Here is a 22,900-nt window from a genome sequence, read left to right on the forward strand (position 1 = left end):
GGTTCCCTTGCCCAAGTTGCCTTCTTCTTCCGAGTTGGTTCCTCTGTTTTTTCAAAATGTTGTTCGTTTACATGGTATTCCTGAGAATATCGTTTCTGACAGAGGAACCCAATTTGTGTCTAGATTTTGGCGGGCATTCTGTGCTAGGATGGGCATAGATTTGTCTTTTTCGTCTGCTTTCCATCCTCAGACTAATGGCCAGACCGAGCGGACTAATCAGACCCTGGAGACATATCTGAGATGTTTTGTGTCTGCGGATCAGGATGATTGGGTTGCTTTTTTGCCTTTGGCGGAGTTCGCCCTCAATAATCGGGCCAGCTCTGCCACTTTGGTGTCCCCGTTTTTCTGCAATTCGGGGTTTCATCCGCGATTTTCCTCCGGTCAGGTGGAATCTTCGGATTGTCCTGGTGTGGATGCTGTGGTGGAGAGATTGCATCAGATTTGGGGGCAGGTGATGGACAATTTGAAGTTGTCCCAGGAGAAGACTCAGCTTTTTGCCAACCGCCGTCGTCGTGTTGGTCCTCGGCTTGGTGTTGGGGATTTGGTGTGGTTGTCTTCTCGTTTTGTCCCTATGAGGGTCTCTTCTCCTAAGTTTAAGCCTCGGTTTATCGGCCCGTACAAGATATTGGAGATTCTTAACCCTGTGTCCTTCCGTTTGGACCTCCCTGCATCTTTTTCTATTCATAATGTTTTTCATCGGTCATTATTGCGCAGGTATGAGGTACCTATTGTGCCTTCCGTTGAGCCTCCTGCTCCGGTGTTGGTTGAGGGTGAGTTGGAGTACGTTGTGGAAAAAATCTTGGACTCCCGTGTTTCCAGACGGAGACTCCAGTATCTGGTCAAGTGGAAGGGATACGGCCAGGAGGATAATTCTTGGGTGACTGCCTCTGATGTTCATGCCTCTGATCTTGTTCGTGCCTTTCATAGGGCTCATCCTGATCGCCCTGGTGGGTCTGGTGAGGGTTCGGTGCCCCCTCCTTGAGGGGGGGGTACTGTTGTGAATTTGGATTCTGGGCTCCCCCGGTGGCTACTGGTGGAATTGAACTTGTGTCATCATCTGCTCTGTTCACCTGTTCCCATCATGATGTGGGAGTCGCTATATAACCATGCTTCTCTGTTAGTCTGATGCCGGTCAACAATGTTATCAGAAGCCTTCTGTGCATGTTCCTGCTCCTAGACAACTCCTAGATAAGTTGGACTTTCGTCCATGTTTGTTTTTGTATTTTTGGTTCCAGTTCACAGCTGTAGTTTCGTTACTGTGTCTGGAAAGCTCTTGTGATACAGAAATTGCCACTCTGGTGTTATGAGTTAATGCCAGAGTCTTAAAGGAATTTCTGGATGGTATTTTGATAGGGTTTTTCAGCTGACCATGAAAGTGTCCCTTCTGTCCTTCAACTATCTAGTAAGCGGACCTCAAATTTGCTAAACCTATTTTCATGCTACGTTTGTTGTTTCATCTTGATTCACCGCCAATATATGTGGGGGTCTTCTGTCTGCCTGTCGGGGAATTTCTCTAGAGGTGAGCAAGGACTGTATTTTCCTCTGCTTAGACTATTTAGTTCTCCGGCTGGCGCTGGGCATCTAGCGATCAATGTAGGCATGCTACCTGGCCACTTCTAGTTGTGTGATAGGTTTAGTTCATGGTCAGTTTAGTTCCCATCATCCAAGAGCTAGTTCTGATATATGCTGGGCTATGTCTCTTGCCATTGAGACCATGACAATCGCCTTACAGATGAACTGCAAGTTAGGAGGAGAGCTGTGGACAGTGGAGATGCCGGTACGTGTGTCCTTACACCTATACATGGCGAGAGGCTCGTCTCTCCCCCATGTGGCGAGGAGCAGTGAAACTTGACCCCTCCATGTGGCAATACCCATAATCCATGCACAGTAAAATCCAGTTGTCACCTATCCCTTCTCCGTGGTGTTGTTGAGGGAGGATCTGGAGTGACCCTTCATGGTTGACTCAGTGATTTTCAAATTGATCCACAGGGTGTTGCCGGCAACTGAGAATGACCAGATGGAGACATGTCTCTGTTTGGGGGGATCAATGTCAAATCCCAAGTTATACTTCAACCAATCAACATAAGAACACGCTCACAGTTTTCTTAACCTATAACGCTTCTTTCACACTAGCGTCGGTACTGGTCTGTCGCTAAGCGTCGGCGCGACGTACCGACGCACATTGTGAAAATTTGTCACGACGTGGGCAGCGGATGCAGTTTTTCAACGCATCCGCTGCCTATTCTAAAGTCTGGGGAGGAGGGGGCGGAGTTCCGGCTGCGCATGCGCGGTAGGAAATGGCGGATCCGACGTAAGAAAAAATGTTACATTGAACATTTTTTTCGTGCCGACGATCCGCCAAAACACGACGCATCCAGTGTGCGACGGATGGCCAGCCGTCGGCAATACAAGTCTATGGGCAAAAAATGCATCCTGCGGGCACATTTGCAGGATCCGTTTTTTCCCCAAAACGACGCATTGCGAAGGACGTCACACAACGCAAGCGTGAAAGTAGCCTAAGAATGCAGGAACAGCCTGTACGTCAAGGTCTCGTAGAAGAATACACCTTCACTCTCGTGCTCTTGTTCAAACTAGAACAATCAAGGTCTCATAACAACTATGAACTTTAGCCTAGTAACAGAATTTATCTCAAAACAGCAAAATGGAGTCGAAAAGCACAAAATGAAGCCTGCTTTAATTTTGATCTTGGTTTAACCCTTCACATTCCCCCCCCCCCCCTAGATAAATTTTGTTAACTAATATGCAGCATCAGAGGTACTATCCCAACCTATAAGCTTGAGGGGTACGGTCTTCACATGACCGGTGCCATGTTACCAGCCATGGCTGTTGCGGCGCACCCGTCCCCCCTGTATGCTACAATTTACGGATAACAATTTTTGATGACGGTGGAGGAGGTCTTTTGAAGATAGCCATACGCTTGGCTTCAGCATCTTCATCAGGTAACTTTGTGAAATTGGTGTAGAGAAGAGCAGGGGTGGCAACGCTTTTGGTATCATTAGTTGTTCTAGTGCAGAATTTCCTAATACATACAGAAATACACCAAAGAACAAAGCTTAGTATTACATACATAACAAGGATAAAGGCAGCGGTGTGTAACAAACTTTGCAAGATTCCAGCTATCCAGCCCCTAAGTCCCTTAAACCAATTGGCTGGATTAAGAAAGGAGAAGGTGTCTGCCCACCAACTGTCCTTATTACGGTCATTGTCTTTATCATATTGATCTCTGAGTCTTTGAATGTCTTCTAACTTTAACTTCATAGTGCTATTGGGATCTGTATGATGACCGCAAGCGGGTCCAATAACCAGACACATACCACCCTGTGCTGCTGTTAAGTAATCCAGTACTACAGTATGTTGATTAGTGACTATGATGAGTTGGTTTTGGACAGCAACAGTAGTATTAAGTATTATGCCCTTTATCTGCCACTAGTCTGTTTGACCAGCTTGCAGTGCGATGCATGGATCCACGTCGGTCTCCCTTCCAGCTTTACTGACATAGGAGTAATGAGGAGGACTTGGTAGGGACCGTCATACAAGGGTTCCAGTCCGTGTTTTCTGACATGCCTTTTCACGACCACAAAATCACCAGGCTTCAAGTTATAACAAATATCGGTTTCTGCTGAATCTGGAAGGGAAGAAGAAACTAGAGCATGGGTGTTAGCAAGATTTTTACTAAGCTGAATAACATATTGAACAGTACGGTCAGTTTCTTCTGATAACTGCTGAGACTGGAAATTTGCAACAGAGGACCTAGCACCAAACAGTATCTCATATGGGGACAGGCCATGTTTTGCCTTAGGGGTAGTACGAATGTGGTACAGTACAATGGGTTGGAGCTCTGGCCATGGAGCCGTAGTCTCCTGCATCATTTTGGTCAATTGTCCCTCCAGTGTGCCGTTCAGCCTCTCAACTTTCCCACTGGATTGTGGATGGTGCGGAGTATGGAGGGCTTCAGTGGATCCAAGCATTGTCAGAACCTCCTGATACACATGAGAAGAAAAGGCCGGGCCTTGGTCACTTTCAACGACTTCTTGAACACTATATCTGTATATAACTTCCATCACCAGTTTCTTTGCTGTAGTTTTTGCAGTCATGTTGGTAACGGAATGCTTCCGGCCAACTGGAGAACATGTAGACAACCACCAGACAATATTCATACCTTCCAGACTTAGACAACGTGATGTGGTCCACCTGGAGCCTTTGGAAAGGATAGTCGGGCTTAGCAAGATGCTTCGGGGGTACACGTTGAAGTTGACCAGGATTGCAGGTCTCACAGATATTACATACACGGTTGAGTGCTGTCAGGACTGTAGAAATACAGTTGTGGCCAAAAGTATTGACACCCCTGCAATTCTGTCAGATAATACTCAATTTATTCCTGAAAATGATTGCAATCACAAATTCTTTGGTATTATTATCTTCCTCTAATTTGTCTTAAATGAAAAAACACAAAAGAGAATGAAGCAAAAAGCAAAACATTGATCATTTCACACAAAACTCCAAAAATGGGCCAGACAAAAGTATTGGCACCCTCAGCCTAATACTTGGTTGCACAACCTTTAGCCAAAATAACTGCAACCAACCGCTTCCGGTAACTATCAATGAGTTTCTTACAATGCTCTGCTGGAATTTTAGACCGTTCTTCTTTGGCAAACTGCTCCAGGTCCCTGATATTTGAAGGGCGCCTTCTCCAAACTGCCATTTTTAGATCTCTCCACAGGTGTCCTATGGTATTCAGGTCTGGACTCATTGCTGGCCACCTTAGAAGTCTCCAGTGCTTTCTCTCAAACCATTTTCTAGTGCTTTTTGAAGTGTGTTTTGGGTCATTGTCCTGCTGGAAGACCCATGACCTCTGAGGATACCCAGCTTTCTCACACTGGGCCCTACATTATGCTGCAAAATTTGTTGGTAGTCTTCAGACTTCATAATGCCATGCACACGGTCAAGCAGTCCAGAGGCAGCAAAGCAACCCCAAAACATCAGGGAACCTCTGCCATGTTTGACTGTAGGGACCGTGTTCTTTTCTTTGAATGCCTCTTTTTCTCCTGTAAACTCTCCTGTAAAAAGCTCTACTTTTGTCTCATCTGACCAGAGAACATTCTTCCAAAACGTTTTAGGCTTTTTCAGGTAAGTTTTGGCCAACTCCAGCCTGGCTTTTTTATGTCTCGGGGTAAGAAGTGGGGTCTTCCTGGGTCTCCTACCATACAGTCCTTTTCATTCAGACGCCGACGGATAGTACGGGTTGACACTGTTGTACCCTCGGACTGCAGGGCAGCTTGAACTTGTTTGGATGTTAGTCGAGGTTCTTTATCCAACATCCGCACAATCTTGCGTTGAAATCTCTTGTCAATTTTTCTTTTCTGTCCACGTCTAGGGAGGTTAGCCACAGTGCCATGGGCTTTAAACTTCTTGATGACACTGCGCACGGTAGACACAGGAACATTCAGGTCTTTGGAGATGGACTTGTAGCCTTGAGATTGCTCATGTTTCCTCACAATTTGGTTTCTCAAGTCCTCAGACAGTTCTTTGGTCTTTCTTTTCTCCATGCTCAATGTGGTGCACACAAGGACACAGGACAGAGGTTGAGTCAACTTTAATCCATGTCAACTGGCTGCAAGTGTGATTTAGTTATTGCCAACACCTGTTAGGTGCCACAGGTAATTTACAGGTGCTGTTAATTACACTAATTAGAGAAGCATCACATGATTTTTGGAACAGTGCCAATACTTTTGTCCACCCCCTTTTTATGTTTGGTGTGGAATTATATCCAATTTGGCTTTAGGACAATTCTTGGTGTTTTTTCATTTAAGACAAATTAAATGAAGATAATAACAAAGAATTTGTGTTTGCAATCATTTTCAGGAAGAAACTGAGTATTATCTGACAGAACTGCAGGGGTGTCAGTATTTTTGGCCACAACTGTACCAGGGCTAGGGCCTGGTTTTTTCCTCAATGTGTGGGCCCATGTGCCCACGTGGCAATAGCAGGATACATCCGCTTAGTGGGACACACAAGTTGGTCCTTTTTCCAGAGACCATGTCCATACATGCTCCATCAGCCTTCCACTGCTTCACTTCTTCCTTTGGGGACATTCTCTGCATCGTCATTAAGCGGTCTTGTGGGGTCCGACAGAAAACCTCCATCTGTCATCGATCATCAGGTTCCTGTAGAGTCAGTGTTTCTTGTAACTGTTTACGCTGAGAGCATGTGGTCACCATAGTTGGTATGGTCGGTTCAACGGGTAGGAGAGCAGCAGCTTTTGCTTGCATATCCGCAAAGGCGTTGCCAACAGTCTGTGGACTGTTCCTAGGACCGTGCGCCTTAACTTTGATAATGGCTACCTGGGTAGGTAATTTGAATGAGTACATGAGGGTTTTAACAGCTTCAGCATTCTTCACTGGAGTCCTGGCGGTGGTAATAAACCCACGATTGGCCCATAGAGCTCCGAAATCATGAGCAATACCAAATACATACTGTGAGTCCGTGTATATATTAGCCCGCCTGTCTTTGGCCAGAACACATGCAGTAGACAGAGCCTGAAGTTCTGCTTCTTGTGCTGACTGTGAGGGAGGGAGTGCAGCTCCGTGCGCTACAGTGTCTTCCGTAGTAACAGCGTATCCGGTGTGGAATCTGCCAAACTCTTCAGCATATCTTGAACCATCCGTTTATAACACCAGATCAGGATTTGGAAGTGGATTTTGGAAGCTATCTCTTCAGTCAGGAGTTGGGAACAGTCATGTTGGAGGTAATCCTCATCACTGCCATCCTTCTTGGGGACCGGCAGTAAAGTAGCGGGGTTGATTGTAGTCAGGCAAAAGGAGTGAACACTGCAGCCGCAAGTGTCGTCGTACAGTCAAATGTTTTGGCTGTTGGAGTGTCAGTATTGCCGCAATATCATGTGGGGCAAAAATGTGCGTCTCATGTCCAAGAATTATGTCTGCAGTCTTGTCAAGCAACGAGTGAGTGGCGTGAACTGCCCTCATGCAACTTGGTGATGCACGGGCCACGGGGTCGAGGCGGGCTGAATAATAGCCCACAGGCCGTTGTCTATTGCCATGCGACTGTGTGAGTACCCCTGCTGCGTGTCCTTCATTCTCAGACACATACAAATGGAACGGTCGAGTATAGTCCGGGATGCCCAAGGCAGGGGCGGAAGCAATAAGCCGCTTTAATTCAGAGAAGGCACGATAAAGGCTTTCCATACAAACCGTTGATCTTTCCTTATAGTTCATATACCGTCTTTCAGGGCATTGTAGAAAGGTTGCATTATGCGGGATGCGTCCGGTATCCACTGACGACAATAAGTACATAGTCCAAGAAAATGCTGGAGTTCAGTCTCATCTTTTGGAAAAAGGAAGGGAGCTGACGGCTATTTTTCTTTCTTTTGTGAGGTGTCTGACACCCTGAAGGAGACAGTTACCCAAAAATATCACATGACCAAGGCAGAACTGAAGTTTCGAGGCCGAAACCCGACAGTTCAGATCTGCCAGATACTTGAGGAGGGGAACAGTGGCAGCAATGGCTTCCTGCTCTGTTCGTGCACACAACAAAACCTCATCCACATACTGGAGCAGCGTGACATAGCGATGGTCTAACTGCCAGGGTAAAAAACACTCGCCCATATTTTTTGCAAACTGATTGGGACTGTTTTGGGCCCCTTGTGGCATAACTGTCCACGTCAATTGTCGTCCCTGATAAGTGAATGCAAACAAACTGGCAGTCTGGGTGTAATGGAATGCTGAAGAAGGCATTGGCAAGGTCGATGACTGTGAACCAAGCAGCATTCTGAGGTATCTGGGACACAAGAGTATGTGGATTAGGCACCACCGGTGTTTACAGAACAGTAGCTGCATTAACTGCCCGTAGATCTTGTACCAGCCGGTACACATGGGGTTGGCCGGGTGGGGTCTTTTTCTTAACGGGAAACAAGGGTGTGTTACATGGGGAAACACAGGGTATCAGGGCACCATTATCGAGTAATGTTTGTATTTGCCCCTTGAGGCCCCGCTCCTGGTCATGTTTCAAAGGGTATTGATGGACTTTCGGAAAAGGGGCACCAGGTTTGAGAAACCCTTTTACTGTTTCTACAGACATTATTGGGGGTGATCTGGGCCTATCAGGGCCATCATTACCATGGGAAGGGCATGTAGGATACAGATCTCATTGTGTTCATCTGCATAAGGGTTATGTAACGTAAGAACCATCTGACCATCATCTTGGAATTGTATTCTGGAGCGGAACTGTGATAATAAATCTGCCCCCAGTAAATTTACCAGACATGTGGGAGAGATTATGAACTGGGCCGTGACCTCAGGGAAAGGTCCCACAGGGATGGGTTTTGTAATAGTATGTTTATTGGGTCTGCCATCTCTTCAGTATGGTCGATTATCAGGATTTTGAGGCTATCTGATTCTGAGTATCCCCCAGAGTTCCCAGTATTCAGGTTACGGGTGGAAGGGGGAACCTGAAGGTAGCAACTGTCAGCATGGGTATGACAATCTCTCTGAAAGTGACCAGGCCGGCCACAGCGCCAGGACTTCAAGCGAAAATTGGCACGGCGGGGCTGGGGAGTGAGATTCCCAGACATAGGGTTAAAAGGGAAATTGGAGTAGGGAACTGAATTTGTGTAGGGGAGGAGGGCAGGAGCTGGAGTCTGTTGTGTGGGCCACTGATAAGGAACAGCTGCGTCCTTGTAGCTGGGGTGGGGGCTGAGGTTGGAGCAGGAATCGCTGTGGCTACTGGTTTAACCTTTGATTTCCCTGCTGATGCAGAGCGGGCTAAATTCTTCTGAAAACTTTTTACTATTTTCAATGCATCATCCGGAGTGGAAGGCTCGATACCAGGTCTGACTGACATTATTGCCTCTTTCAATTCAGATTTGAGGCCGGACATTAAAGCTGCCACAAAAAGGTGTGAATGGGCTTTATTATACAGTGAGAATCCCAAATCTTTAAACACTACCATAAGACGCCCATAAAACTTCTCGGCAGTCTCCTCCTTGTCCTGTGTGACATCTGTGAGGGAGGTAGCTTGGTCCGCTAATCTATCTTGTGCCCAAACTTTTAAAGCATTGCAGATATCAACACCACTCATATGTTCCCCGTCTAAATTCACATTATAGAATTATTAGGCAAGTTGTATTTTAGAGGATTATTTTTATTATTGATCAACACCTATGTTCTCAATCAGCCCAAAAGACTCGAATATCAAAGCTTAATATTTTTGGAAGTTGGAGTGGGGCTTTTATAGTTTTAGCTATCTTAGGAGGATATCTGTTTGTGCAGGTAACTATTACTGTGCAGAATTATTAGGCAACTTAATAAAAACCAAATATATCCCCATCTCACTTGTTTATTTTCACCAGAAAAAACAATATCACTGCACAAAATTTAGAAATAAACATTTCTAACATGCAAAAACAAAACCTCTAAAAATGAGTGACCAATATAGCCCCCTTTCTTTATGATGACACTCAGCAGCCTTCCATCCATAGATTCTGTCAGTTGCTTGATCTGTTTACGACCAACATTGCGTGCAGCAGCCACCACAGCCTCCAGACACTGCTCTGAGAGGTGGACTGTTTTACCTCCCTGTAGATCTCACATTTTATGAGGGACCACAGGTTCTCTATGGGGTTCAGATCAGGTGAACAAGGGGGCCATGTCATTGTTTTTTCTTCTTTGAGACCTTTACTGGCCAGCTACGCTGTGGAGTAGTTGGAGGCATGTGATGGAGCATTGTCCTGCATGAAAATCATGTTTTTATTGAACGATACCAACTTCTTCCTGTACCACTGCTTGAAGAAGTTGTCTTCCAGAAACTGGCAGTAGGTCTGCGAGTTGAGCTTCACTCCATCCTCAACCTGAAAAGATCCCACAAGTTCATCTTTGATGATACCAGCCCATACCAGTACCCCACCTCCACCTTGCTGGCGTCTGAGTAAGGAATGGAGCTCTCTGCTCTTTACTGATCCAGCCTCTGGCCCATCAAGAGTCACTCTCATTTCATCAGTCCATAAAACCTTTGAAAAGTCGGTCTTAAGATATTTCTTGGCCCAGTCTTGACATTTCTTTTTTCTTGTTCAAAGGTGGTCGTTTTTCAGCCTTCCTTACCTTGGCCATGTCCCTGACTATTGCACACCTTGTACTTTTTGTTACTCCAGTAACGTTGCAGCTCTGAAATATGGCAAAACTGGTGGCAAATGGCATCTTGGCAGCTTCAAGCTTGATTTTCCTCAATTCATGGGCAGTTGTTTTGCACCTTTTTTGCCCAGCACGCTTCTTGCGACGCTGTTGGCTATTTGCCATGAAACGCTTGATTGTTCAGTGATCACGCTTCAAAAGTTTGGCAATTTCAAGACCGCTGCATACCTCTACAAGACATCTCACAATTTCGGACTTTTCAGAGCCCGTCAAATCTCTCTTCTGACCCATTTTGCCAAATAATTAAGCACACCTTATATAGGGTTTTGATGTCATTAGACAACACCCCTCCTCATTACAGAGATGCACGTCACCTGATTTACTTAATTTGTAGTTGGCTCTCAAGCCTGAACAGCTTGGAGTAGGACAACATGTATAAAAAGTATCATGTGATCAAAATACAACTTGCCTAATAGTTCTGCACCCAGTGTATATATTCCTGAGGTACGTATCCTACCCAATCTTCCATCACCTCACCACACCTGATTCTAAGGGTACTGTCACACAGTGGCACTTTTGTCGCTACGACGGTACGATCCGTGACGTTCCAGCGATATCCATACGATATCGCTGTGTCTGACACGCAGCAGCGATCAGGGACCCTGCTGAGAATCGTACGTCGTAGCAGATCGTTTGGAACTTTCTTTCGCCACTGGATCTCCCGCTGTCATCGCTGGATCGTTGTGTGTGACACCGATCCAACGATGCATTCGCTTGTAACCAGGGTAAACATCGGGCTACTAAGCGCAGGGCCGCGCTTAGTAACCCGATGTTTACCCTGGTTGCCATCGTAAAAGTAAAAAAAAAACAAACCGTACATACTCACATACCGGTGTCCTTCAGGTCCCTTGCAGTCTGCTTCCCGCTCTGACTGACTGCCGGCCGGAATGTAAGAGCAGAGCACAGCGGTGACGTCACCACTGTGCTGTGCTTTCACTTTACGGCGGCACTCAGTCAGAGCGGGAAGCAGACGGCAAGGGACCTGACGGACATTGGTATGTGAGTATGTACGTTTTTTTTTTTTTTACTTTTACGATGGTAACCAGGGTAAACATCGGGTTACTAAGCGTGGCCCTGCGCTTAGTAACCCTATGTTTACCCTGGTTACCCGGGGCCTTCGACATCGTTGGTCGCTGGAGAGCGGTCTGTGTGACAGCTCTCCAGCGACCACACAACGACTTTCCAACGATCACGGCCAGGTCGTATCGCTGGTCGTGATCGTTGGAAAGTTGCAGAGTGTGACAGTACCCTAACAGTGATCAAGATTTCAGGATATTTTGACTAAAAATAGAGTTACGATCACTGGTCAATCCGGAGTGTCCGTCCCTTATGAGGTACGGTTCGAACACTGGGCCCCCAACGGAACTACACCTCTATATGATTCCACCCAAGAATCACCCCACCATCGGGGACAACCTCACATCCTCTTTGCAGCAACAAACACAGGAAAACCACACCAGATGGTCAGTCTGAACAGTGTAACTGCCAACTTACCGTGGTTGTTGTGGGGGATGATCAGTCCCAATTTTCCAGTGCCTGTGTCTGGTCCGAGGGTCCTTTGTCTTATTCTCCTCCGGGGGGCAGAGGCGTCCCTGTTTGGGGACCCCACTTTTGGGCGCCAAGCTGTTGAGGGAGGATCTGGAGTTACCCTTCATGGTTGAGTCAGTGATTTTCAAATTGTCAAGGTCTCATAACAACAATGAACTTTAGCCTAGTAACAGAATTTATCTCAAAACAGCAAAATGGAGTCAAAAAGCACAAAATGAAGCCTGCTTTAATTTTTCTTAGTTTAACCCTTCACAGTGTAACTAATTTGTCACGTGCCCGCTCTCAGCACGTGACTTGGGCTGTGCCTGCAAGGGTTAATCTGTCTCCCCACTCTCAGTCCAGCATTCAACCTCTGTCCTATGCTCTAATGGGAGCATAAATCACACACAGACCCAGGCCACACACCCGCTCATACACGCTGCCACCACTCATCGAGCACACGGGCGATGAGTCTCGGAAATATTAATACTACCACTCATAAGGCTCACACACCTTAGGCTATGGATTCTTTTAGAACATTCAAGGTTCAACTTGTTAAAGTTTTATACTTTAATACAAAAAAGGTTCAGTGCTTACAGTAAGAAAAGGTATAAAAATATGATAATAAAGACATACAACTTATGCTAAACAGTATAAAAATAAACAGGAGAAAACTTACAGAAATCATCTAACTGGTAGTTTGCTTTGTGCTCCCTGAGGAAGGGGGGGGTGAATGGAGTTGGTGGAACACATGAGCGTCTCAGGCTGCCCTCACATGTGAACACGTTTTTTAGGTATACAGGTCTAATTTATAGCTTTGGTCTGGAGGTCAGGTTTCTAGACCAGCCCCTCAGGTTAATATAATAATTGCTTGTATTTTGATTGGTCCACGGCCGCGCCCCCCCAATCAATATATTCTTTTCTCTTGAGATCCTTTGTGTAACAGCGGTCACAGAGATACTATCAGGCCGTAATTAACATCTCTCTTTCAAGAGCTAGGAGATGTCAAATGTTACCTTTCTGCTTGGCTTCCAGCAGGACCCCCTGGTGAGGTTAGAGACAGAAGTCTACTTGTCTCAGGAAAATACACATTAACACCTGGGTGCGACCTGCAACTTTTCAAGACAGTTACATTAACTAATGTTACATTATTGCCATTATATAATGTATCTAGATGTGTGTGTGTGTGTGTATGTATATATATATACACAGCAGCACATGTACAAGAATCATGTACATGTGCTGCTGTGATTTTTTTATCTATATGATGCAGTTTGCAGCTTCACTCTCTCTCTCTCTCTCTCTCTCTCTCTCGAGAGAGAGAGAGAGAGAGAGAGAGATACACACACTAGATGGTGGCCCGATTCAAACGCATTGGGTATTCTAGAATATGTATGTAGTTTATTTATGAAGTTTTCAGAATAATGCAATTTATACACAGGATTCGGCCAGGCGCGACCAATTAGCGAAGCGTGGTACAAATTCCGCCCCAATTCGCGGGCGGCCGGGCGTGACCAATCAGTGAAGCCAGGGCCGGCTCCAGGTTTTTGAGAGCCCCGGGCGAAAGAGTCTGTGGGCCCCCCTCTTTAACACATACCACGATTCATGATGCACAAATACAGCAGAGAAATACACCACAGCCAAGTAGTATATAGCAATGTGGGCACCACATCCCTGTTTAAAAAAAAAAAAAAAAAGAATTAAAATAAAAAATAGTTATATACTCACCTTCCGGCGGCCCCCGGATCCAGGCCAGGCGTTTAGCGATGCTCCTCGCGACCCTCCAGTCCCAAGAATGCATTGTGGTCTCGCGAGATGATGACGTAGCGGTCTCACGAGACGGCTACGTCATCATCTCGCGAGAGCGCAGTGCATGGCCCGGAGCGTCGTGAGGAGCGGCAAAGGCGCCAGAAGGTGAGTATATAATTTTTTTTATTATTTTCAAGATTAGATCTTTTTACTATTGAAGCTGCATAGGCACACAGGGTTAATAGCAGTGTTAATGGACTGCGTTACACAGCGGCATAACACGGTGTAATGCAGCCATTAACCCTGTGTGAGCGCTGACTGGAGGGGAGTATGGAGGGGCGAATTCACGGCCGGACTGTGCCCGTCGCTGACCAATCAGCTGGTCGCTGACCAATATATTTTCAAAATAAAAGTTCAATTTCTTCAATGTAAATGTGGAAGGTTTAATCAACCCACTGTTCTGGGCGACGTTTCGGCTCCATCTGAGCCTTTCTCAAGATTATATATATATATATATATATATATATATATATATATATATAATATATATTACACATATTTCACCACACCAGTGAATGTGGCTTTTTTTTTTTTTTTCTCAGCTGGATAAAGCAATAATTATTGGGATTGATTGCTACCACGACACCCTGCAGGGGAGGAGATCTATTGCTGGCTTTGTCGCGAGCACGAACAAGCAAATGACTCGGTAATGTATCTGCCACGTCCGGGTTCCTCATAGATTGCTGGCTCTTCACTCCGGCTAATGCAGAGAACTGGAGCAAGGACCCTGAGCGCCCCCTCCAGATACAGCCCCCATTGTACTGCAGCCCCAAGAAAAAACTAATTGCCCCTACGGTCTACAGCCACCATTGTACGCAGCCCCCAGAATAAACTGACTGCCCCTCCGGATACAGCCACCAGAACAAACTGATTGCCCCTCTGGATACAGCCACCATTGTACCACAGCCCCCAGAATAAACTAAATGCCCCTCCGGATACAGCCACCATTGTACGCAGCCCCCAGAATAAACTGATTGCCCCCACGGTCTACAGCCTCCGCGCCCCTCAGCCCCGCACCCCAGAGTGGGCCGGCACTGATGCCATTGTGCCCCTGATGTCTTGTAGGCCCATAGCAGCCTATGAGATTGCGGCCTTATTCTGAATGAGCCCTAAGTAACCTCTGACCTTTCTATTTTAGCTGGTTTTCCCGATGCGTCGTCCAGGATCAGAGACAAGAGATTGTCGATGGCCTAAAAGTTTGTATGCAAGGTAAAAAATATAATAAAAAGTTCCAAATGTGCAGAACAAACATCTGGATGGATTTTCACTGTATAGAAGGGGAGTCTGGTGTAGGAGACCTCGGCGTAGATTTGTGCTACAATTTCTGCCATGTTTTAGTAAATCTGCCTGCTCCCCCAGCTTCTCCGAGAAGTGCCATGGCTGATAAAATAGTGGGGGACAAATCTCCCCTTTGTTTATAGCCGACACCAGGTAACTGTGCTGAGATTTGTGTGTCATAGACTGGTGCAGGTTCTGTTCGCAGCTGTATCCGTACACCATGTAGTGGCCATTCTTGGTACTGCAGCTGTATGAAATGTGATCGGAGCTGCAGTACTGAGAGCGGCCACTACACGGTGTACGGCGCTGCACACATCTGATGCAGGGGTGTCTGATCCCCACCGATCCGATGTCTGTGGCCTATAGCAGAATTTCAGTGCGCCTGTGGGCGGCCTTATTTACTGGTGTCACGATGTCATGATGACTTTTTTCTGTCTTTTCTTTATGTCCTTTCTCTTTCTCTAGCGGCGCTGCACGCATGGACCAAGACTAACGAAGGAAACCTGCCGCAGCGCATCATCATCTACAGAGACGGAGTAGGCGACGGGCAGCTCAAGACCTTAGTGAACTACGAGATCCCACAGTTCATTGATTGCATCAAGTCTGCTAAACAGAATTACAGGTGCGGCAGAGGTGGCCCCAAACCCTTATGGTTCCTGACACAATTTTAATTTTTGTACTTTTAGTATTAAAAAAACAAACAAAACCCTTTTTTTAATTTCTCCATCAATATATCCGTACGAGGACTTGTTCATTGCGGGATGAGTTGTAGTGTTGAATGACGCCATTCATTTTACCATAAAATGTACTGATGAATCGGAAAATAATTCCTAGTGGGGGGGGAAATGGTGGGAAAAAAAAAATTCTGCCATAGTTTTGTAGGTTTCATTTTTTGTTTGTTTGTTTGTTTTACAAAGTACCGTGTGCAGTCAAATGGCCTGACAATAAGATTCTCCGGACGATTACAGCGGCACCAAATTTCCCTACTGTTTTTTTTTGTTTGTTTTTTTTTTAAAAAGGAAGGAGAGCGTTGTTCCATCATCCTTCTATAGTCTAAATAATCAGAAGGAAGAGAAACTTCAAACTCCAGATGTTAAAAGATGTATAGTTAGAAGATATCTAAAGAAAAAACAGAGGAAAAAAAACCCAATCAAAAAGTCCACAGTAGTTAATATAAAATCATGAAAATTTTATTAAGTAATAATACATCAGATTTATAACCTGTATAGAGCAAATGCAATAGAAAATAATATTTAAAATGTATAAAGGGCGCACCTAACCATTAGAAATTCTATATTTAGTAGTTGCCACATATAACGTGCAAAAGACGTGGTAAAAAATTGTAAAAAAAAATATAAATGCATAAAAAATGTGATAACCACTAATGGGCACCGCTGACACAGTGATCTCATGCGGAAAATGCTAGTGTGCAAACAGTGTGCAAGCCAAAGTACATATGCAAGAGAGTTGAAATAGTAATTAGGCTGAACTGTACAAAAATACCACTAGGTGTCGCTGTTGATAACAGCAAGTGTTGGCACACGGGAAAAGAGATTGATAGTAATAAGAAAACATAATGCGGTCATGATAGACATGTACTTACTATGCTCTTAAGATCCCGGTTTCCTGGATGGCGCCTGACGAAGGCAGCGTGCCGAAACGCGCGTTGGGGAGGGCGCCATCCAGGAAACCGGGCTCTTAAGAGCATAGTAAGTACTAGGGTTGAGCGAAACGGGTCGGCCATTTTCAGAAGTCGCCGACTTTTGGCAAAGTCGGGTTTCATGAAACCCGACCCGACCCCTGTGTGGGGTCGGCCATGAGGTCGGCGATCTTCTGAATCTGGTATCAGAATTCCGATACCGAGTTCCGATATGTTTGCGATATCGGAAATCAGTATCGGAATCCACATTTATGTGTAAAATAAAGAATTAAAATAAAAAATATTGATATACTCACCTCTCCGACGCAGCCTGGACCTTACCGCTGGTAACCGGCAGCCTTCTTTGCTTAAAATGAGCGCATGAATGGCCTTAGATGACGTCACGGCTTCTGATTGGTCGCGGCCGCCCATGTGACCGCCACGCGACCAATCACAAGCCGTGACGTAATTCTCAGGTCCTAAATTCCTACCAATCACAAGCCGTGACGTAATTCTCAGGTCCTAAATTCCTAGAATTAGGAATTTAGGACCTGAGAATTACGTCACGGCTTGTGATTGGTCGCGTGGCGGTCACATGGGCGGCCGTGACCAATCAGAAGCCGTGACGTCATCTAAGGCCATTCACGCGCGCATTTTAAGCAAAGAAGGCTGCTGGTTCCCTCGGTAAGGTGCAGGCTGCGTCGGAGAGGTGAGTATATCAATATTTTTTATTTTAATTCTTTATTTTACACATTAATATGGATCCCAGGGCCTGAAGGAGAGTTTCCTCTCCTTCAGACCCTGGGAACCATAGTATCCCATTGCACTGCATTGGGTTTCGTGTTTCGGGCCGACCCCGACTTTTTTATATGATCGGCTGATTTCACTCGTCGGGTTTCGTGAAACCCGACCCGATCCTATAAAAATAAAAGTCGCTCAACCCTAGTAAGTACATGTCTATCATGACCGCATTATGTTTTCTTATCGATCTCTTTTCCCGTGTGCCAACACTTTCTGTTATCAACAGCGACACCTAGTGGTATTTTTGTACAGTTCAGCCTAATTACTATTTCAACTCTCTTGCATATGCACTTTGGCTTGCACACTGTTTGCACACTGGGGTCTAAGGGGTAACGTTTCTCCTTATGGAGAGTGACATACCAGCTGGCTTGTCAAGGTAAGGAGGCTTATTCGCCGTGCAATGCTCCTCTGGGAATTTATATATGCAAATTGCCTCTGCTGAAAAAAAGAGGACGAGGGCCAACAGCCCGAAACACCGTGTCTGCGAATTGAGATACTGATTTGGCTTTTATCCTAAGTCATATTGCACGACTCGTTAAAGGGTTGATTGTGACTTGTAGGATCGCTACGTCCAATAGGTGGCGCTATAGAGTTAAGTCGTGTTTTTTTCAGCAGAGGCAATTTGCATGTTTGCACACTAGCATTTTCTGCATGAGATCACTGTCAGCGGTGCCCATTAGTGGTTATTAAATTATTTTTTATGCATTTATATTTTTTTTACTATTTTTTACCACGTCTTTTGCACTTTATATGTGGCAACTACTAAATATAGAATTTCTAATGGTTAGGTGCGCCCTTTATACATTTTAAATATTATTTTCTATTGCATTTGCTCTATTCATGTTATAAATGTGATGTATTATTACTTAATAAAATTTTCATGATTTTATATTAACTACTCTGGTTTTTTTCTTTGTTTTTTTCTTTGGCTAATTTTCCCAATTAATAGTGAAGGGCAGTCTTGCTCCCTTAACAGATACTATCACACTACATAGCGGTACTACTAGTATTATTATTATTATCATCACCACTATTACTATCATATTCCATGCTATGTAGCCGTATTTGTTAGTTCTATATGAAAAATTATTTTCTCGATCTAGGGTGGCACCCTCGTTCTGGTATTTTTTAGAAGATAACTGTCTGTTACAGAGGCCTGGAGGAAAGACCGTTCCTTGTGTCCTTACAGGGACCCAGGAAGGGGCTTAAAGTGCCGCTGGTGATGGAATCCGTCTTGTGGTTGTTGTGGAATCTTCATTTTCAGTTTTGAGTGAATGATCTGCTCGTGCCCAGGGGTGGTCTGTGGGGGCTTCATGTGGTGCTCTGATTAGGTATTCATAATGCAGACTGCTGACAGATCACTGATCCCTCAAAAAAAAATCCATTTTGAAATGGCACCTGCGCAGTAGCATCTATTTGTGTCTGTAGAGGAGATCCGATAGCTGCCACTGCACATGCACAGATGGCACCATCTTGGAGGAGGATTTTTTTTTTTTCTCGGGCTAGCAGGGGCAGCACACAATCTAGAAATGTACAAGCGTCTAGGAAATTGATCCGCAGTACGTCTCGCGTACACTCACGTGCCATGGCGTCTCTGAGCTCCATTTCTCGTTCTCCCTCAACAGATGTTGGTAGTGAACTCTATTCTGAGTATGAATTGGACGTCTCCTTAGATCCCGTTTCGCCAGACTTTCAGAGGACTGTTGATTCTCTGAGGCCGTCAACCAAAATCTGGAGGTTGATGAAGACTCCAGCTCTGTGCCGGATCACGCTGTGTGCTTCAAATAAGCTAAGCGTCCTCATAGACCATTAACCATTCACCCGGAGTTTCGGGATATAGTTAATCTACACAGGGAGGGACCGGATAAGTGCTTTACAAGACAAAAACCGCTTGAGGCGAAGTACCCTTTCTCAGCAGATCTCAGAAAGGATTGGGCCGAGTCCCCTGCAGTAGACCTGCCAGTCTCTCACCTGGCATCCAAAACCCTTCTATCCCTGCCGGACGGATCATCTATTAAAAATCCCACAGACTACCAGGTAGAAAATTTGGCTCGATCTGTCTTCGATGTCTCAGGTGCGGCTCTATATCCTTCCTTCGCTGCCGTGTGGGTAGGTAAAGCAATGGTTTCTTTGTCGGAGACCTTGGCTAATTCTATTCAGAGCAGTAATCTTCCTCCAGGAGCAGCGCAGCTGGCTAGCCATATTTCTCAGGCAGGAAATTACATGGTACACGCTTCTTTGGATGTGGCCAACTGTGCGACTCTATCGGCGGCAAATGCCATCATGATCAGAATATCTTTATGGCTCAGAGAATGGAAGGCAGATTCTGCATCAAAAAAGTCTGACATCTCTTCCTTACTAGTGTGGGTGTTTGTTTGGAAAGAAACTGGATCAGCTTATCTCTGATGGTACCGGAGGAAAGAGCAAATTTCTTCCCCAGCAGAGGCTTAGGCGTCCTTTTCGGCGTCAACAACAAATCCTTTTCCGATCCTTTCTTGCCAATCCAGATTGGTCCAATCCCACTACCTCTTCAGGATCAGGACGCTCTCCTCACACAGAGGACCCCAGGCATCCAATCAGCAATGGAAGGGCCAGACCAAACAGTCTGGATTTAAGGGAACTAGGTCCCACAGATTTTCCTCCCAATGACTCATGGGTTTATCCAGTCGACACCAGCAAGGTAAGCGGTCACCTACTTCTGTTTCACCAGGTTTGGCTCTGTCGTTCACGACGAATGGGTCACAGACCTGGTGTGTTCCGGATACAAAATAGATTTTTCTTCGAATCCCCCGACTCGTTTCTTTCCTTCCCAACTTCCAGCAACAAGGGCAAAGACTCTTTCCCGAGCCATAGACTCTTTGCGCCGCAATGGCGTCATTGTTCCGGTGCCGGAAAACAAAAGGTTTGAGGGATTCTACTCCAACCTATTACCGTATATACTCAAGTATAAGCCGACCCGAGTATGAGCCGACCCCCCTAATTTTGCCACAAAAAAATGGGAAAACTTATTGACTCGAGTATAAGCCTAGGGTGGAAAATACAGCAGCTACCGGTGAATTTCAAAAATAAAAATAGATGCTCCATACCGTTCATTATTGCCCCAAAGGAGGTTCCATATAAAGCTGTGCCATATATAATGCTCCATACCGTTGATTATTGCCCCATAGATGCTCCATATATAGCTGTGCCATATAGAATGCTCTGCACTGTTCATTATGGCCCCATAGATGCTCCATATAAAGCTGTGCCATATGCAATGCTCTGCACCATTCATTATGGCCCCATAGATGCTCCATATAAAGCTGTGCCATATACAATGCTCTGCACTGTTCATTATGGCCCCATAGATGTTCCTTATAAAGCTGTGCCATATATGCTCTATAGCGTTCATTATGGCCCCATAGATGCTCCTTATAAAGCTGTGCCTTATATGCTCTGCACTGTTCATTATTGCCCCATAGATGCTCCTTATAAAGCTGTGCCTTATATGCTCTGCACTGTTCATTATTGCCCCATAGATGCTCCTTATAAAGCTGTGCCATATATGCTCTGCACTGTTCATTATTGCCCCATAGATGCTCCTTATTAGGCTGTGCCCTATATGCTCTGCACTGTTCATTATTGCCCCATAGATGCTCCTTATAAAGCTGTGCCATATATAATGCTCTGCACTGTTCATTATGGCCCCACAGATGCACCTAATAAAGCTGTGCCTTATATGCTCTGCACTGTTCATTATTGCCCCATAGATGCTCATTATAAAGCTGTGCCATATATGCTCTGCACTGTTCATTGTTGCCCCATAGATGTGCCATATAAATCTGTGCCATATATAACGCTGCTGCTGCAATAAAAAAAAAAAAAAACACATACTCACCTCTCTTGCTTGCAGCTCCTCAGCGTCCCGTCCCGGCGTCTCTCTGCACTGACTGTTCAGGCAGAGGGCGGCGCACACACTATATGCGTCATCGCGCCCTCTGACCTGAACAGTCAGAGCCAGAGGACGGGAAGACAGAGCGGCGCCCGGCGGTTGGAACGTGGACAGGTGAATATAAAATACTCACCTAGTCCCGGCGCTCCTGACGCTGTCCCTGCCTGTCACACTGTCTTCGGGTGCCGCAGCCTCTTCCTCTGTCAGCGGTCACTGGCACCGCTGATTAGAGAAATGAATATGCGGCTCCAACCCTATGGGAGTGGAGTCCATATTCATAACTTTAATGAGCGGTCCCACGTGACTGCTGAACAGGGGAAGAGCTGCGGCACCCGACGACAGTGTGACACGCAGGGACAGCGTCAGGAGCACCGGGACTAGGTGAGTATGCGACAATCCTCTCTCCCCCTCACCCGCTGACCGTGACTCGAGTATAAGCCGAGAGGGGCACTTTCAGCCCAAAAATTTGGGCTGAAAATCTCGGCTTATACTCGAGTATATACGGTAGTTGTCCCAAGAAAGGACGGAAAAGTGAGACCCATAGTAGACCTCAAACTTCTAAACAAGTTTGTCAAGGTCCATCATTTCCACATGGAGTCTCTTCGTTCGGTCATAACCTCAAGTGAAAAAGGGGAGTTTCTAGCATCCATCAATTATTCGATATGCTTATCTGGACATCCCGATTCCCCCACCCCCAAAAGTTCCTGCGTTTCACCATTCGCGAACTGCATTTTCAATTCACAGCCTTGCCCTTCGGCCTCGCTACTACTCCCAGGGTTTTCACAGGGCGGCTGTCATGTCCATTCTGCACTCTCGGGGCCTGGTCGTCCTGCCCTGTCTGGACGAACTCTTGGTCAAGGGTCCGTCTTTCCACGACTGCACGGAGTCCGTTCGTATCACTTGAGATACTCTTTCTCGTCTAGGTTGGCTGATAAACTTAGCCAAGTCTTCCCCCGTTCCAGCTCAGCAGATATCCCCTTTTTAGGCATGATCCTGGACACCTCGCGAGGGTTGGTGATTCTCCCTCAAGACAAGGTCCTAGCCCTTCAGCAAGGAGCCCCCACACTTTTTCAGTTATCCCCTCTGTCATGATCTCTGCGGCCAGAGAACATGGCAAGCCTATAGAGGGACGAGCTCTTGGAAGATGGAACTATACTGACCATGAACTAAACCTACCGCACAACTAGAAATAGCCAGGTAGCATTTCCTATTTATCGCTAGATGCCCAGCTCTGGCCTAAGACCTAAATAGCTAGCAGAGGGAAATATAAGACCTGGCTCACCTCTAGAGGAATATTCAAAAGGAGATAGTAGCCCCCACATATAATGACGGTGATTTCAGATGAAACAACAAACGCAGCAGGAAAATAGTTTTAGCAAATTTGAGGTCCGCTTACTAGATAGCAGAAGACAGATAGAATACTTTCATGGTCAGCAGAAAACCCTAACAAAACACCATCCAGAGATTACCTTAAACTCTGGCATTAACTCATAACGCCAGAGTAGTAATCCCTGATCACAAGAGCTATCCAGACACAGTAACAAAACTGCAGCTGTGAACTGGAACAAATAGGCAAAAACAAAACATGGACAAAAGTCCAACTTATCTAGTAGTTGTCTAGAAGCAGGAACAAGCACTGAGAGGCATCAGATAACATTGTTGACCGGCAAGGAACTACAGAGAAGTGAGCTT

General features: G+C 45.7%; 1 protein-coding gene across 1 annotated transcript in view; it reads left to right on the top strand.

Moving 5' to 3' along the window:
• LOC143786209 (piwi-like protein 1) overlaps positions 1-22,900 on the top strand; it is a 103,163-nt gene that overhangs the window by 70,382 nt on the left and 9,881 nt on the right. The window contains exons 11-14 of the mRNA XM_077275498.1: positions 1,712-1,777; positions 14,102-14,205; positions 14,698-14,768; positions 15,303-15,459. Of these exons, the coding sequence (XP_077131613.1) occupies positions 1,712-1,777; positions 14,102-14,205; positions 14,698-14,768; positions 15,303-15,459 (398 nt within the window). The remainder of the gene's footprint in view (positions 1-1,711; positions 1,778-14,101; positions 14,206-14,697; positions 14,769-15,302; positions 15,460-22,900) is intronic.

This window comes from Ranitomeya variabilis, chromosome 7 (assembly GCF_051348905.1).
Source record: "Ranitomeya variabilis isolate aRanVar5 chromosome 7, aRanVar5.hap1, whole genome shotgun sequence".
Classification (NCBI taxonomy): Eukaryota; Metazoa; Chordata; class Amphibia; order Anura; family Dendrobatidae; genus Ranitomeya; species Ranitomeya variabilis.